We start from the raw sequence: 19,114 nt of genomic DNA, 5'->3' as shown, positions 1-19,114 counted from the left end.
CATAAGGTTTGGGTCGACTTAGAAATAGTTATGCGGAATTTTTCGTAAAATTTCACTAAGACCTCCTTGGAGTATTTTCCTCATAACTCAAAAATCAAATATCATTTTCAAGTCAAACCAAAGCCTCTGGAATGCTAACAAAATTATCTAAAACTTTCATGTTTACACCAAAAGCCAGTTCAAAACAGAAATGAGGGAAAACGATGCAAGAACGCGAAACAGGGGGTGCTGTCCTGTGCAGCTCGCCGCTGCGAGCAGATTTACTCGCGAGGGGAGTAAGCCACAGGAAGCCCCTGTTGCTCGCGTCCAACTCGCCTCCAGCTCGCTGTGGCGAGTTGTGACAGTTCAGCTCTCGGAAAAACTCCATTTTTCACCCCAAAATCCCAATTTTTACTTCCCAATGCCCAAATTTAATCCCAAGGTTTGTTTAAACGTTTCTAAACATGAAAAGACACTCAATTCCATATAAAATTTGAACCAAAACATCCTTTCAACAAAAATCACCATTTGACCCATTTTCATGAAAAACCTTCAAGAACAACACAAATTCATAGCAAGCTCATAGATTATGATTACCCAAGGTTTCAATCATCAACAACAACATCTCACAACAACAACAACATCTAGAAGTGAATTAATCAACAATTCATCAACAACAACATTGTATCTCACCAATTTTGAGCAAAAACACAAGTATACATATATACATAACTTGAGCATGTAATTTCATCATCAACAACTTAATTAACATCAAATTCACATACCCAAACATTGCATCAAAACATAAGTACGAATTTCACCAATTAATTCGACAATAATCAATTATACAACTAAGCAATTATGTAAAGAATTAGGGTAGAAGCTACAACTAAGTGATTATGATTAAAGTCTAACCCCCTTACCTTAATTCTTCACAAACTCAACTAAGGCTTGACTTTAGCTCCAATCCTTGAAGCTCTACCTTCCTCTAGCTCTCTCTAGCTTTCCTTCTTCAAACCCTTTCTCTTCTCTTGCTCTTTCTCTCTCTACCTCTTCTCAAAATTGTGAAATGATTTTGTAAACCCTATTTTCTCTAACACTAGATTTTATATAGGCTCTACATAATTGGGTTCAACTCACAATGCCTTAATGGGTCTAACCCATTACTAATCTAGTTCAAAATGTTTCTATCCACTTAACGGTAAAATATAACATTAACGGTCACTTACCGGTTCTAAACATTTACTACACTCCTTAGTAACTTAGTAAAATAATAATAGCTCTCACTAAGCACTAAAAATAATCCTCATCAAAATTACTAAATTACCCTTACTCACAAAATGACCAAAATACCCCTAAGTCTAAAATGACTAAAATACCCTTCTAAGACCGAATTCTACAACTCCCAACCAAAAATACACACAGAGGCAATTAATCACGTAAAAGCACATATAACCACACATAAAAACAAAAAAATAAATCTAGCAAAAAATCGGGCTGTTACAACAGGTTATCTTAAATTATTCTTAGCATGTTTTTTAGTCGTTTTTAGTAGGTTTTACTAGCAAAACAGAGGAGTATTAGATCAATTGTCTATGATTTAAGGACATTTGTAATTTTTTATATATTTGAGAATGTAATTCTGTTCTTCCAGAAACATAGCAATTTTAGGGTGTTTTTGATGTAATTCACGAAGAAATCGTGCAAATCGGTAAAGTAAAGACATGCGAAGATTTATGTGGTCCTTGGGAATATGAAGAATGAATATTCAAGAGGTCTCGGAATACTTTACGAAGGAAGGAATTATGTTCCCAAGTTCCAAGAAAATTACATAGAAGCAAACACTTAAAAAGGCGAAGAAGCGTTTCAGCATCTGGAAATCAGACCCATGAGCCCCGGGCATGGAAGTAGGCGCCTGGATCATGGAGCAACCAGGCACATGATATGGTGCTCTAGGCACCTAATGGAGGTTTAGATATGAGGCACATGCACCTCGGGGATATTCTGTGCGCCCCAAGCATGATGCCGTGCTAAAAAAGTCACAATTTTGTGACGTTTTTACCCCTTAAGCCCACAGTTTTGGCCTAAGTTAAGGAGGAAATTTTCATTATAAATACCTCCTTCCTCATTCAAAATTCTCTTAAAAAACTGGATCAGTTCAAGAGGAAGGCGATTCTAGAAGCTTCAGGAGGAGTTTCTCTATCTTCTTGTTTTTCTAGAGTATGTTTTTATCTTTTTAGTCTAGGGTTCTAAGATGAAACTCTATTTTATTTGTTGGATATTTATTTAATCTAAAGTCTTTATTCAATTATTTTATGTTCGTTATTTAATTTTACTGTTCTGCATAAAATTTGTCTCCTATGAGCATAACCCTAGTTTAGTAACTTAGGAAGTGACAGAGCCTAATGTTGATATTTATATCTATCTATCTTGGAATTAATTAATTATTAACTAGGAGAAACAAACCGAAAGTGAGTGTCCCTTGATGATGGTCGGATTAGGCAAGTGTTCCAAATCGCTTACCAAATAATAAAATGTAAGTTGAGTATAGTATCCACAGGGATTTTTGTTTCATCCAATCAATTTGCGTTACTTATTTTTAAACAGTAAAATTAAATAAAGGAGTTGAAGGATAAATATTGTAATTTTTTGTTTGTTTTCAGGAGAGGAAATTATCTATTTTTGGTTGCAGAAAAGTAAACAATTTACATGGTAAACAATTTGGTACACTTGCCTAATTCGACCATCAGGTACCTTAAGCCTTTCAAGCCACTCTTTTGTATTCTTATTATCCTTTGTGTGAAGGTGAGAAAAACACAAGAAGGGGGGTTGAATTGTTTAGCTTTTTATTCTTTTTAACTAAGTCTAGAGTTCGGCCTCTGATAGAGTTCAGAGTTTGAAACAGAGTTTAGAGTTAAGTGCAGAGGATAATAAATACACACACACACACACACACACACACACAGAGAGAGAGAGAGAGAGAGAGAGAGAGAGAGAGAGAGAGAGAGAGAGGAAAAAGACACGAGCAATTATCCTGGTTCCTTCCACAATCCGGAAGTAGTCCAGACCCCCTATTACTTACAGGAGATTTTTCACTATAATCACACAAGATTGCAATTGCTCAAGAACACAAGGAAGATACATCCTATGCTCAAGCACACAAGCAAGAGACTTTATAACAAAGAAGAATTACAAAGAAATAATTGTTTGGTTGAACACTTGATATACAATCAGTGGTGTTCACAATACAAAATAGTTCAAACTCTATTTCTTAAGAATTTCTAAGATATGAAAGTTTATAAAAAAATTCTAAGTGTTTGATGCTTAATGAATTTTGATAGAGTTTTGGCACTTGTAAAAATTGCATTGTCTCTATTGATCTTCAAGTTTGCATTCCTTTACATAGAGGTAGGAATCAGACGTTGTAGAGGTGCCAGTGCATCAAAGAGTCGTTTGAGAAGCTTGATCAATCAAAATTGATTTGTTGCTTGATTTGATTGATGTCCTAGGAAGGAATAATTTCAAAACCATCCCTTGATAGGGAATTAACCATTCCAATCCAGTAGAGACACAACTGTAGCTTGTACTATGCACATGGAAATGTTGGAGTAGGGAATTAACCGATCCAATCCAAAACCAATACTTTGTTTGAAGACATAAAAATTTTAGTATATGGTTACGCGCACTTGAACCATTATTAGCATATTCAATTGAACTTTTAATACCTTATTATCATCAAAACATTAGAGGCATTATTTAAACTCATTTTGTTCCAACATTGTATAGCCCCTTTGATCCTTTAACAATGATTTCTTTTGTTGTTACTAAGTGACAAATCATGTCACAGTTCTGAACCTTAATGTCAACTATTTGATTTCTCTTGGAGTTGCGTAGAAATTTTTACAACTTGGTATGGTTCAAAGCTAAGTTTGGGGTTGCTCTTTGGAATTAACAAAATTTTAAGTTTGGGGTGTGGTACTAGTAGAACTTATTTATAAAAAATGTTGACTACCATGGTCTACACACAAAAATAGAAAAAAGAAAAAAAAATAAAGAGTTAAAAACATCAAAAAGTTTGGTCTCTTCAAAAAATATATTTATTTATGTTCAAAAAGATAAATAGTTTTACTTACTACCCATCTATTTTGAATCAAGGAAGGAAGGTTGACAATACATCAATGATTAGTATGAATCCTGAGGTTGATAACGTAACTCCAAGTTTTTTCGTTAGCCTACTTTCCCAAAATATATCCACTGTTAACCTAAGCCACGTTGCAACCCTTAAAGTCCTCGAAGTGTGTATATAATCTAATTTAACTGTAAGTTTGGAATTGTCTCAAATTTACAGCAAGGTACATTCATGTGACAACTGGAGCTGGCAAATACAGTGATGAAGATCTGAGCACCTCTTCGAAAATGTATGTTTTTCCTGAAAAAATGCAAAGAATGAAATTCATTTTTCTTTCGCTAATTGAGGACAAGAAACAATTTAAGTTTTGAGTTGTGATGACATGTGATCGTACGTTATTCTTAGTACGTTTTTCAGTCATTTTACACGCAGAAGAGAGGAGTATTAGAGCAATTGTTCACGGAAAAAATCATGCATATCGGCAAAGAAAGACATCTGAAGATTTGTAAAGTCCTTGGGAAGGTGAAGAATAAAGATTCAAAAGGCTTCAAAAGTTATTAAAGAGGGAGGAATTATGTTCCCATGTTCCACGACATCTTAAACAGAAGCAAACACCCGAAAAGGCAAAGAAACAGGCAATATAAGCACCTGTCGCACTCACATGCGCCTGACACATGAAAGTAGTCACCCGATGCCTATTCTACCATTCACACGCGCTTGGCACATGGCCCTAGGCGTCCTGTCTATGTGCCTTGTGGCCCTATGCGATGTTTTCTGACTTTTTGGTGCAAAAGCCTTCGATTTTAACCCAAGTTTAGTCGAAACTCTCCCTATAAATACCGCCATCCTCATTCACAATTTCTCATTCAGAACAAAACGGTTCAAGAGGAAGGAAAACACTATGAGCTTCAAGGGAGGAGTCTTTCTCCTCACTCAAGGCTTTTGTAAGGTATGTTTTATTTCTTTTGTAATTTTTTTTTAGTTACCATGGGTAACCTAATATTTCAGGCTAGGGTTCTAAGATGAACCTTTTCTTGTTTGTCGGATAGTTATTAATTTAAAGTATTTTATTCAGTTATTTTCTGTTCGTTGTTTTGTTTTACTGTAGTGCGTAAGATTTGTCTCATCTGAAGCATAACCCTGATTTAGGCACCTAGGTAGTGACATTGCCTAATAATGGTATTCATATCTTGGTATTTATATATGTCTTACCAGGAAGTAATTAGTTAGTAACTAGCAAAACAAACCGAAAGCGAGTGTACCCTGATAGTAAGTAATTAGGGAGGGGACATGCCTAATATTCATGAACATTTGCTGAAATCAGGTAGTAACTGTTGTTGTATATGGCTAATTGGTTTGTAGGCTGGGGAGGGGGGGGGGGGGGGGGGTGAATAGCTTTTTTAAAAAATTATTCTGAGTTAATGAAAATTAAGTTTATCAAAATTGATTATTGGATTCGTGTGTGAACAATCACCACAAATAACAAAAAGATAAATCTACGTGAAGTAAGATTTTATCTTGAATTGAGAGATTCATGATACAAATCTTATATGCAATCAAATATTAATGAATCCTTGAACAATATACAAAACTTTTCACAATTTCAAACCAAACCTAAAATAACAAAGATACTAAGCTATCAATTGAAAAGACAATGCAAGTGAAATTGCATAAAAGTTGCAATCAATTTTAAGCAAATTAGTTAAAACCTAGTTCAATGAATTAGATTATCTTTTTGGTGAAAAACAACTTTGATCAACTTTTTCAATTAACGTAACAATTATTTAATTAATCACATGCAATAGCAAAACATAAAGAGGATAAGGAAGAGAGATAACACCGATGTTTTTATAGTAGTTCGCTCTTTCTCGTCCACGCTAGAGCTACGTCTACTCTTCTTGATGAAGTATGCCTTCACCAAGGTCATCCACTAAGTAACAAATGTTGATTACAATGTGTTTACAAGAGTTCCTTGAAATGAAACCTAATTCTTCAACCCCTATGAAAACACTCCCCTAAACTCCAAGTAACCCTTGAATTTGGTGCTCCTTGAATCTTTGGATCCTTGATTACCCGTGCACCCCTTCGAACTCTTCACTCAAGCCTTCAATGCTACGTCCGGTAAATGATAAGTGTTTAAAAGTGATATATTTCATATAGAAGTTTAGGCATTTTAGTGACTTGTTTTGCAAGATTCTCCATGGAAAACTCCAAATATTATGCAAATATGTCATATATGCTTTTGAGCCTTATTCTACCCTTTTTTGTGCAGGAAAATACAAGCAAGGAGCAAGAAACGTCAAAGTTCAAAGTCCTACGCCATTAGCGTGTCCTACGCTATTAGCGTGATGAAGAAATGCCAAACTCCAGAGAGATACGCCAATAGCGTACCTGGGGCGTGATTCTGGACATATGGGAAGATGCACGCTCTTAGAGTGAGCTACGCTATTAGCGTATTTTGTCCAGAGAGTACGCTAATAGCGTACCTGGAGCGTAGAAGAAGAAGATGGTCATGAAGAACTACGCTATTAGCGTAATATACGCTATTAGCGTAAATGCTCCAGGGAGCCACGCCATTAGCGTAGCTGGAGCGTAGAAGCAGGGCAAGGCCAACGTGGCACAAGCCCATTGGCCAGATTATAGGCCGACATACCACGCTATTAGCGTAATCTGCGCTATTAGCGTAGGTACAAAAACACAGGCCCTTTAAATAGCATTTTTACCTCTCTTTTAGGTCATTCACTATTCCATTGATATTTTCATACATTCTAAGAGAGAGGTCAGAGCTATTTCCAAGAGAGAAACACAAAGCAAGGTGTTTAGGAGTAGATTTAACTCAAGATCACTTTGGACACGAAGGATCTTGACATAGAATCTTCATCTTTCCTTCATCCTTTGCATAGTATACATGTCTATGTGTAGCTATCATCTTCTTTGTAGTATTGAGGTAACAAACATGTAATCTTTTGAACCTTTAATATATAAGGTTCTAGCTTAATGATTCAATATTGTTGTTATTCTTGCTTTTAATGCTTTCAAAGAGATTCAAGATGATTTGGACACAAACTCTTGAATCTAGAACTAGAATAACAATCTATCTTATGTTATATCACTCTTGACAAGTTTGTAAACCTTTGATAATTACTTTTAATCAAGATTTTAATGCTTTCGGATACTTAATCAGGCTGGACACGGTCGATTAAGTTATCCGATCGACTTTGTTATCGTTTAAGGGATTTGGACACGAATGTTTAAACGCTAACTTAGAAATAACGATGTCGCATTGGACACGAAGGATGTTGTAGAAATGATTGTAATAATATTGGTTATAAAGCTAGAGTCTGTTAATCGATCGAGAGATTGCTGCTGTTATGCTTGCTCGTTATCTTATACCGCAAGCGAAATAGTTCGATCTCCTCTTGTTTTTACTTTTATGTCATCTATGGATATAGTGTTACAAACAAACATTTTATAAAGGATACCTTAATGTGAAAGATTGTGAAAACGCTTATGATTTAACGCAACTCCCTGTGGAAACTACATCAGTAAACGAATCCCCTTTGACTTCAAGTATGTTTAGAAAGACCCCTAAGACCTTTGGAGGTGGAATGAGATTATTCACTTCACTTTGAAGCCTTGATTAAGCCAATCAATCTTCTTGAGAGAACCTGTTGGAACAAAAAGTGTTTAACATTAACCTTTAAAGTTTTGATGATAACAAGGTATTAAAAATTTTGGTATCTTTATTAGGTTCTGGAAGAACAAATGAGAGCAATGAAATCAACAAGAAGGAAACTTGAAGCGTCTGAAGAAAAGTGGTTCTGAAGTCAAGTGCTCCTGAAGTGATGACATCATCATCAGAAGCAAGTTCATCAGAAGCACCTCATCAGAAGCAACATCACCAAAAGCAATTTTTTATCAGGAGCTGAAGACCATCACAAGATGAGAGACTTAAAGCTTCAAAGGCTGTTCAAAGGATTTAATAACGCCTTACATTGCAAAAGATCAGAAGAGTGAAGCAACAACTAATTCAAAAGGATTTGAAGGCATTGGATGTTGTTTCTTTTAAGAGCGTTGAAAAAGGACAATTGTACGAAGTGTACAACCACTACCTCCACTACTCTGTCTCTGTCTCTGCAACAAGACAAGAATAACAGCTATGCCTGCAACGATGTTCCTACAGACTTGGAATGGATTTGAAATTGATCCTTCATAGGACAATAACCATATTAGGGAAAAGATCATTGGTGAATGGTCAAAGCTTCAAACGACTCTATTTTGATGTACTGGCAATTCAACAACGTCTCTTTCACACCTCTATATAAAGGAGTGAAGACTTAGAGAATGACAAGACTCTATAACAATTTGAAAGCGCCTAAACTCTGCTGAAATTGTTCTGCATCAAAAGTTCACTTAGAATTTCTTATCAAAGTTCATATCTTAGAAATTCTAAAGTCTTAAGAGTCTGTATCTGATTTGTATTGTGAACACCACTAATTGTATATCAAGTGTTCAACCTCAATCAAATTTCTTTGTAAGTCTGTTTGAATAGTAGTCTCTTGCAGTTGTGCTTGAGCATAGGAAGTCTCTTGATTGTGTTCAGGAGCATAGGAAATCTCTTGCAGATGTGCTTGAGTAGTTTGAAGTCTCTTCCTAGTTATAGCAGTGAGTAGTTGTAATCAGATATTACATTTTAGTGAACTCTCATTGGAAGTGCAAGGGGGACATGACTACTTCCGGTTTGTGGAAGGAACCTGTATAATTGCTTTGTGTCTTTCTTCTCTCTCTCTCTCTCTCTCTGTGTGTGTGTGTGTGTGTGTGTGTGTGTGTGTGTTTTTATCCGCTGCAATTAGATCCTGAACATTACTTCAGAAGTGGAACTCTATCTGATTCTGATCAGCACTTTCAGCTTATGAGAAAACGAAGAAAAAGCTAACACAATTCAACCCCCCCTTCTTGTGTTTTTCTCACCTTCAGAACCAACATACAATCCCTACTAGCACCCTAGCAAATCAAGGTGACTCAATGTACAAAGTGATTCTAAGAAAAAGTGTTTAATCTTGAGGAATTTATGTGCAATGAGTTTTTGAGACCTAGAGAGAATAGTTGCAAATGATTTAATGAATTGAGTGTTACGAGGAAGTGAGTATATATCGAAAAGGATGGCAATAGCAAAATTTTGACCAAAAACAACATATTGAATCGATTCAGTTAATGGTTGAATCGATTCAGACAGTTTAAGTGATAAAAAAGATGTGCTATGAAGATTGATACACATCAAACAGAATTTGAATAGATTCAAAAATCCCCAGATGAAGATTGATACTATTCAAATTATTTTGAATCTATTCAACCAAAGTCAGAGAGGTTTTTGAACCTATTCAAAATATATTGAATCAATTCACTAGAGCTAGTCATGAAAATTTGAATAGATTCAACCAAAGTCAGAGAGGTTTATGAATCTATTCAATATAATTTGAATCGGTTCACTGAGTAGCTAGTCATGAAAATTTGAATAGATTCAACCAAAGTCAGAGAGGTTTATGAATCTATTCAATATAATTTGAATTGATTCAATCATCACAAAGAAAGATATTGACACACAAAAATGAAGTTTTCTATACAAGACACCACATAAGACATTAAGGGATCACATGACACAATGAGACATGGTTTGCTAGGTGCTTTAACAAATTTTTAAGCTATAACTAATCAACATAATGAACAATATCAAATAACCTAGCTATCTAGACATCATCAAAGCATAAACTAAAGAAATAAGCAATATCATCATCAAATAGCTTAGCCATCTTAGACATCATCAAAACATAAACTAAAGCAATAAGCAATATTATCTTCATTCTCCCCCTTTTTGATGATGTCAAACACATGTTGATGATGTGGACTAATCTTTCCCTGAAACATAGCATACAAGAAACACACCAACACGAGCAAACAAATATGGCAATATATATAGTCACGTATGAAGAAATATATCCACTTTATCTCCCCCTTTGACAACGTCAAAAAGGGATATTAACCAAAGTGGAAGAACATAAACAAGCAAGTAAGCAATCCCAATTGACTACAAGCCGACATAAACATGCATAGATACTAATGAACATGCATAAAATCAACAATAAAGATAACAACAAGAATGGATACCAATAACCATAATCATGCGTATAAACATGACAACCAAATTTCATGAACGAGAAAACAATCATGATGAAATAACCTCCCCTTTTAACAATGTCAAAGAGAGATGGTGCAAAGGTGCTTTTTACAAAACACATGCCCAACACAAGAAAAAGGAGTTGCCATGCAATTTATTTTGTGTACATTTGAACAAACAAGATTTTAGAAAACACCCCCAAAACAAATAGCATGTAAACAATCGCAATTGAATTACAAGCAAGCATGCAAGAAAGGGGATGAACAAAATCAATGATAAACAACTTACTCATGAATAATATTACAATATTAACGTAAGAAGAACATATCAAACACAAGATAGGGTAAGAGGAAATTTTCAAGGAGAAGTCAACACACATTTGACACTCAATTAATTTTTTTTACCTATAGCCAAACCTTACTCCCTTGTAAGAGTGCGCTAAGGAGAGATGATAAGAGATATGCTTATTGTGACCATCCAACATGATAAGACAATTAAGAGATATGCTCATGAGGTCCTTGAGATTAAGGAGCTTATAGTGGAGCATTATCTTTGACTTTTCTCATTCATCATCGAACCTACAACACACTAAAACAAACACACCTTTCCCAATATTTTGGGAGTAAGAGAAAACAAGGAATTCCATAGTTGACTTGTGACTTTTAAGATGTGCCAAAAATATTTGAAAGTGAGAAAAGGGACACAACTTAGTTTAGTGTCTTGGACAACCTAGAAGGAGAAAAAGTTCCTTCAAAGTTGCAATACACGTTTGCACAAATTAATAAGGATTCCTTTGGCTTCCAACAATATTTGAAGTCTTGGGATGAGTTTCTCAACAAGTAATTTTAGGCACGCACATCATTACGCCCTTAAGAACTTCAACTGTCCTAATGTAGCAATGAGGTGGGGTGTGGCCACTTATACCACAATAATGACACCTAATAGTAGGAGCATGAGTTTTGCTATGATTCTTATTTTTTATTATATAAGAATATTTTGTGTAAGGTCTTTTAAAAGGAATTCTTTCATCTTTTAAATTCATAGCAAAAATCATGGAACCTTTGGATACTTGCTCTAGTTTCTTGTATAGAGATTTAATCTCTTGATGCAAGCTAGGGCAAGTCTCACAACTAGCAAAATCCATCCAATTATCATATTTGGGTGTATTTTTCCTAGGTGACTCAATTGTGGGACTTACAATTTTCTCATTAACAAGTGAAGCATGCTCATCTCTTAAGTTTTCAAAAGCTTCCTTAAGTTTAGAAATTTCGGACTCTAATTTCAAAATAGTTTTCTTTTAAGCAATTAGTTTTTCAAAAGCATTTAGAGATTCGGGATGGATTTCTTCAATAGAGACTTGTAAGTCCTTATAAGTGGGTTTAAAATTGGAGTAAGAATCAGAGTCGGAGTCGGAGAAGATGACCTCATTTTTAGCTTTCTTCATTTGACCCATGAAGCATCGATCGTCTTCATCCTTGTTTTCGATGTCACTAGTATTGGAGGTAACTTCATCTACTTCCCAAACAATGTAGAGATTTCTTCCTCTTCAGTTTTGATTGAATCTGCATCTCCTTCTTTCTTTAGCAAATTCCTAACATTAATTTTTATAGTGGCCTACTTTTTCGCAGCCATAGCAACTAACAACTTTCTCATCACTATCCGATTCTTTTCCTTTTCTTGAGGACCTCCTAAAGTTCACTAGATTCTTGTCATTGTGCTTCAACCCATTCCTTTTAATGTAATGGTTGTACTGTCTTACAAACAAGCTCATCTCCTCTTCATTTATAACATCATCATCGGATTCATCATCATTTTGAATCGAAGAGGTAGAGACGTACGAGGTTGTGTTACAGGCAATGGACTCCTTTCCTTCTTCTTAGATTCTTCCTCACTTGACTTGAAACGATTGATCTCATGCTCATGTTCCTTTAATTTGCCAAAGAGTGTGATCACCCTAAGAGCATTGAGATTTTGTTAATCCTTAATAGTGATAACCTTGGGCTGCCATTCCTTTGTCATACATCTCAAAATTTTACTAGTGCAATCTTGGTTTGAAATTGTTTTACAAAGGTTTTGCAACTTGTTTAAAATATGAGTAAATCTCATTTGCATGGAGGAGATGGTTTCACCATCTTCCATGCGAAAAAGCTCATATTGTTGCACAAAGGTATTAATTTTTGATTGTTTAACATCATCGGTTCCTTCATGAAGGATTTCCAATGCATCCCACATAGCTTTAGCGGTCTTACAATGAGAGACAGAATGATACTCATTCACTCCAAGAGATGAAATGAGGATATTTCGCGCCTTCAAATCATATTGGACCTTCTTTTTTTCATCGTCACTCCAATCGGCTATTGGCTTTTCTAGTGCGACGCGTTGGCAACAACTTGCGGTTGAAACCGCCCGTTGACCACGGTCTCCCACACGTCCATGTCAACCGAATGGATATGAATGCTCATGCATTCTATCCAATAGTCATAACTTTCTCCGTCGAAAATAGGTGCTCTATCATAATCCCCCTTTGGCTCCTTATTAGCCATATAGATCAACTCTTCCGGTAGTTAGCCATAAGAAGAGACCAAGGCTCTATGATAACACTTATTGGTCTATATGACTAATTGGTTTGTAAGCTAGAGCAAGGGGGGTGAATAGCTTTTTGAAAATTAAGTTTATCGAAATTGACTATTGGATTCGTGGGCGAACAATCACCACAAATAACAAAGATAAATCTATGTGAAGTAAGATTTTATCTTGAATTGAGAGATTCATGATACAAATTTTATATGCAATCAAATATTAATGAATTGAACAATATACAAAACTTTTCACAATTTCAAACCAAACCTAAAATAACAAAGATACTAAGCTATCAATAGAAAAGACAATGCAAGTGAAATTGAAGAATTGAATAGAAGTTGCAATCAATTGATCTAAGCAAATTAGTTAAAACCTAATTCAATGAATTAGATGGTCATGAAAATTTGAATAGATTCAACCAAATTTAGGGAGGTTTATGAATCTATTCAATATAATTTGAATCGATTCAATCATCACAAAGAAGGATATTGACACACAAAAAGATTTATATACAAGACACCACACAAGACATTAAGGGATCACATGACATAATGAGACATGGTTTTCTAGGTGCTTTAACAAATTTCTAAGCTATAACTAATCAACATAATGAACAACATCAAATAACCTAGCTATCTAGACATCATCAAAGCATAAACTAATGAAATAAGCAATATCATCATCAAATAGCCTAGCCATCTTAGACATCATCGAAACATAAAATAAAGCAATAAGCAATATTATCTTCAGTAACTAGTAAAGAATTAAGGAAACAAGTGACTTCACAATGTAACTCAACCCAATAACTTCATTCTCCTCCAACCTTGGTAACGCAGACGCTGATAGGAATACCAAGAGGGAGAGTGTGCTTTGTATTTCTGAGATTCATACCTTTGGAAATTTAGGAACTCTATTTTAAGTTTATGTTTCAGTTACCCCTAAGGGTGTAAGACCCAACGCGTAAGGATCACCATGTGACTAGCAGGTGCAACTTAACAGGCGAAGGGATAGACCGAAATCGACCGAGAGAGTAAGACCCCACGACCAACAGGTGCAACTTGACAAACTAATTTGGTTATCACATCCCAAAGAACTCATCACTTAGATAGTCTACTTAGAATAGTTGAACTTTACTTGACTGTTAATTAATTCCAACAAATAAATATAAGGGATTCAAAGAATCATAACCACCGCCAACATTCTGCAATCAAATAGGTAACTTTGCCCTGTTGCAAACAGATTAAACTGCAAAACTCTATACCCTTATCTCTTTTATTTTATTTTGTTCCCAAATAAGTAACGTGAATTGTTTAGGTGAAACGACAATCTCATTTTATTACCTAGTAAACGATTTGATAAACTTGCCTAATCCAACCATCACTTACCTTATTAATTAGGATTTATGATCAGTAATCACTTCAATATTAAAATACTAAAAAAAACTCACCTTGCAACACTCCACCTATTGTTTTTGTTTGTGTGTATTTTAAGTTTAAACACATCGTACATGCCAAGTCACGTTTAACGCAAAGGAAATAATCTCTCATCGTGACTCCAAATTTTTTTAGTGTGTTCAACATTGTATATTTTGTTTATGTGGTGAAAAAAATAGGTTCTTGAATAAATTGATTATGTAAAATTGATTACGGCTAAAAATAATTTGAATGGAAACTGATTTGTATTTGACTACGTTTGTAGTTCTTTTGAAGGTAATGTTTTTGGGTGGAGGTTCTTGGGAGGGTTACTAGTGTGGTGTGGGTCTATAAATTTTTCTGCAGTTTTTTGGTGTTGAGTTACTTTTTTTAGTCGTGGTTAGGGAGTTTTGGTGCGAGCAGTCGACCGTAGGTGTTGGAAGTTGTTTTTGCGGCTACTTGTGATGGATTTTGAGAATTTTGGGACAAGATTTGTTTATGTTGCTATGTGAGGGTTTGAGTTTGGTTTTGGTGTTGATTTTGTTTTTGGTGTTGCGTTTTATTAGTTTTGGTGGTAACCCTCTGTTGGGTGGTGCCTCTTGGTGGTTTTTTGGGATTTTGTATTTGATGTACGAGGTATATAGGTTATCTTTTGGGTGTTTTACCCATATACATCAGCGTTCACTATATTGTTTTATTCTTGCTTTTTTTTGTTCCTCTTGCGTAGGGACTTAATTTTTAAAACATGTTGTCCAAAGAATCTACAATAATATACTTCTATCATATTTTCATTACATTTTAAAATTGCATTTTCTTCCCTCATTTATTTATTTTTGCTTTCACTTTCATCTTCTTTCTCACTTTCTTTATATCATTTTTCTTTATCTAATTTTTGCCTCTTCTTCATTTTTCCCATCAATGGAAATATTTGTTTTGCACGATATCGTAGGATAGTTGAATAATGTTCTTACGAAACTAGAAATTAAACGCGTACGTAAAAAATCGTCATCCTCTCCTTTGATATTTAAAACCAAAATACAATCGTTCACACCTTTCAATCGTCAATCTAAATTCTGCAAATGAGCTTGATGCAATATCTTCAGCATGTCTTTTATTAAGTTATGCTTCTCTTTAATCACATACCCTCCCCAACCATCCACCGCAAAAGAATGCCATTTTTCAACAACAAATTGGTTATAACCAGAAAAATCAACCTTTTTAACATACATTGCGGTTTTGACCTCCGATTGTCTTCATTAACAACAGCCAATATCATTGGACAATGATCCGACATACTAGACGAATTCTAACACTTAAATGATTTTGATGATATCATGACAACAAAATATCTAGGAAGGAACAATATTTTTCTTTTGGAATAATAGTTATAGATCACTGAAGCAAAAATAAATGGATTTATTTGTAGCATATGAAATGGAATAATTATGTATAACATTTCAATCAAATATAAATAAGAAAATGATAAATTCATTCCACATTTTCAGTTGTATCTCTGAAATACTCAAGTCGGTTAATTGTAACATTAAAACATATCACAATACCATATAAAAATTGAAAATCACTACTAGAAAAAAAAATAATGTTTGTAACATTGATGTACTCTTTTATCTAGAGTGTCATGTACCAAATTTCTTTTCTTAATGATAAGTTGATTACTAACAGCTAGAACTTTCTGCATATTTGCCACACAAGCTTCCTAACCTGAATGTCCTCGGTTATAAGTACTGTACACACAAAAAAATACAATCAGTTTAAACATTAACAATTCCAATCAAAAGACATGTAGCATTGTCCACGTATAAATGTTTAGTTTGTGATTGAATTAGGATTACATGCTTTCTTAAATGTTGTTGATTTTATTTACAACAAGGTTGACTAGGTTTATGTGCCTTCATAATTGCCTTATTATAGCTTGTTTTTTTTTGGGGAAGGTTATAGCTTGTTAATGTCTATTGCCAAACAAATCATCTTAACACTTTACACTTGTTTTTAGCATATAAATGTGCCAAAAAAAAAAAGAACTAATCAATGGCCAATATAGAAAACATGAAATTTCTTGCTTCATCATCGTGCATTATTTATAAGAACTTCACCATTGAACTAGAAGCATGAGCGAGTCATTTGATGGTACAAAATATTATTTATAAGTTGTTTAAAAAAATCATTAAAAAACTATAAACAATTAGTGAGATATAAACCATTTTTTTATGTGAAACTGACAAATTATAATTACGAAGTTGTTTAGAAACTCATGAAAGATATCAAATTTTATGCATCTATTTCAAATAATAGTTTTTTGATTGAATAAAAAATTACAAAAATATAAATTTTGTATTTTAAGCAAATAGTGAAATAAACTCTTGGGTTTCAGTCCGATGGTAAAAAGAAAGATCTTGAACTTATGGATTTTAGGTTCGAACTCTATTAGTGTCTTTGAAGAAATGTAAATTTAAATATCTTTTGCAAGTGTTCTTGAACCATACGATTTTTTCTACCTTGGATCGGGAGACCATTTCTTCATCTTAAGATTTTTATTATAAAGAAATTAACAGTAAACTAATTCCTTACGAAAAAAAAGTAAACTAATTAAAAACAAAAAATTGCCACACAATAAAACTATGTATATATCACCTGTGTATATGATTTATATATTATCATAACTAGACTTTTGACCCGTACGTCACAAGGATTTTCTCAATTATAATAGAGACCAATAAATAATCTTTAACCCGTAAGATCATTGATATGGTAGAAAATATTTTCTTCAAAACAAAAAGGCAAGCGGATAGGAATGAAATGGGTGTGCAATGCATTTTTTTAGATGGAATTTGTCAGGTTAAATAATTGCAAACCTAATAAAGCAAATGAGCGGGAAAAAATTAGGTTAAGTTGCTGCAGACATAACAAAATTAATAAATAAGGATATTACTAAAAATGGGATGAATAGATAAACGATTGTCTCACAGCTTATATTGAGATATTTGTCAGGCAACTTTGAAAATGAGTTTATTATTCATTGAGTTCTTAACATGAAACCACATCTATGACAATTGAAGAGTATATATGTAATTTTTTAAGTGCAATATAAATTGAGTAATGTAATATTATATAATATATATTAAATATAATTTTTGTACATATTTCTAATTAAAAAAGTTCAAAAGTATAAACCCCGACTAAGAACTCAAAATTAGCAATTGAAGCTTATATGTTTAGAGAACTGAAAATGATTGTAATTGATATATAAATTAGCAATTGATATATATATATGTTTAGAGAACTCAAAATTATTGTAATGTGAGATCCAAATGCACTTACACTCAAACATGTATTTATACTATACTAGGGCTAAGACTCGTATATGAAAGCCCTCGCTAAGACATAGAGTTAACTAACTAACATGCATAACTACCTCTAAAACCACTAACTAACAACTAAAAAACAGAAAATTGAATTGCCCTCTAAACAACTTGGATTAGAAACATATTAAACCCATCAAAATATTTGGCAACTAGGAGTTGAAATTGATTCCGGAAATGGAAACATAATACAGGCTGTGTATCCTAGAATTAATCATTCTACAATTCAAAATATTTTATTTCAACTCACTGCTTATCAAAATTAAATTTAATTCTATATGCAAAGAGTTTCATAGTTACCTTAATCTTATAATCCTATCCTTACCACACTAGCACGTATGTCCATAACACCGATCCTTACCACACCTGTAACAGAAGTGACATCCACACCTGAAAAAAAATGGAAACACTATAACTAACTTTTCATCAATATATATAACCTAATAATGAATTACACAGATTTAATTAAGAATAAAATAAGTGAAAATGATTTATGATGAGCCAGAGAAGGTAAGATATACAACCTACATGTCATGCTGTTACATCCATCTCTTCTCTGGACATACATAGAGCATTTTGGACATCTCTGCCACTTTTCTCTTTTAACCAACTCCAAAAATTTCATATCCAAATGTTTTTCATCCAATAATTCCTGACAATTCATATCTGAGTGCCATGGAACTTTACATTGTGCACAGATTAACCCATGACAAGAAGGGCATTCACAACTTATGACACCCTCCTCAACCATTAAACGAGAACAATTCTTCTTCTTTTTTGAGGGGAAAAGAGAACAATTCTCGTAAGGGCAGTAAAATATTTGCTTTGAAGAAATAGAAGACTCAAAAATTGCATATTTCCAATCAGCAATAACTTTTTTAGGTAAAAAAGATTGCAAAGTTTCTGGTTTCAGTTCCACAGAACATTCCGGCTTCGGACAATTCACTTTCACCACATGCTTCTCTCTTTCAACAGCCACATACTTGGATATGCAATTAGTACAAAATGGATGATTGCATGAAATAGCTGTGAACAAATTAGTGTTTGTTACAGAATCAAAGCATATACCGCAGTTAAAGCTTTTTGAGCATTCACCTTGTTCTATAACTGTGTTAGTGTTTTCTTCTGGCTTGTTCTGAATCGGTTCGTTGTTGGTGCTAGTGGTTTCTTGCTTCTTCTTCTTCTTTCCATCATCACGGTTTTCTGAACGAGATTTTCTCTTAGTTGAGTTTTGCGTTCTAGTAGCATAACTAGAAGTCATGGGAGGACCGTGGTTAGCAGCAGCAGAAGCAGTACGAGAACGAGTTATGGGAGGACTGTAGTTTTGATTCATAATTTCTCTACGAGGAGGAAGAATCCTATTTTTGGTTTTATTTGTGCAAACTGAAATGGCTAGGAATGAACAAGGCTTGACGAGTGAATATATAAACAAAATGAATACGTGTAAACCCTAGGTTTC

General features: G+C 34.1%; 1 protein-coding gene across 1 annotated transcript; it reads right to left on the bottom strand.

Moving 5' to 3' along the window:
* Window positions 1-17,984: 17,984 nt before the first annotated feature.
* LOC146922657 (uncharacterized) lies at window positions 17,985-18,988 on the bottom strand. Its single transcript, XM_085711586.1, has 2 exons — window positions 18,180-18,988; window positions 17,985-18,045 (listed from the first exon to the last, which is right to left on the bottom strand). The coding sequence occupies exons 1-2, from the start codon at window positions 18,986-18,988 to the stop codon at window positions 17,985-17,987; spliced, it is 870 nt and encodes a 289-aa protein (XP_085567712.1).
* Between the last annotated feature and the right edge of the window lie 126 nt (window positions 18,989-19,114).

Source organism: Medicago sativa, chromosome 5 (assembly GCF_051527215.1).
Source record: "Medicago sativa cultivar Bolivia chromosome 5, Bolivia_mono, whole genome shotgun sequence".
NCBI classification, from domain to species: Eukaryota; Viridiplantae; Streptophyta; class Magnoliopsida; order Fabales; family Fabaceae; genus Medicago; species Medicago sativa.
The sequence above is the reverse complement of the archived record's forward strand: the minus strand, read 5'-3'. Positions and strand labels throughout refer to the sequence as shown.

Bases quoted from the DNA above. Each gene is read 5' to 3' on its own strand.
- LOC146922657 (XM_085711586.1), bottom strand. From the start codon at position 18,988: ATGAATCAAAACTACAGTCCTCCCATAACTCGTTCTCGTACTGCTTCT. The intron at 18,046-18,179 runs GTTGTATATCTT...ATTTTTTTTCAG, and splicing joins TGTAACAGCATGACATGTAG to GTGTGGATGTCACTTCTGTT.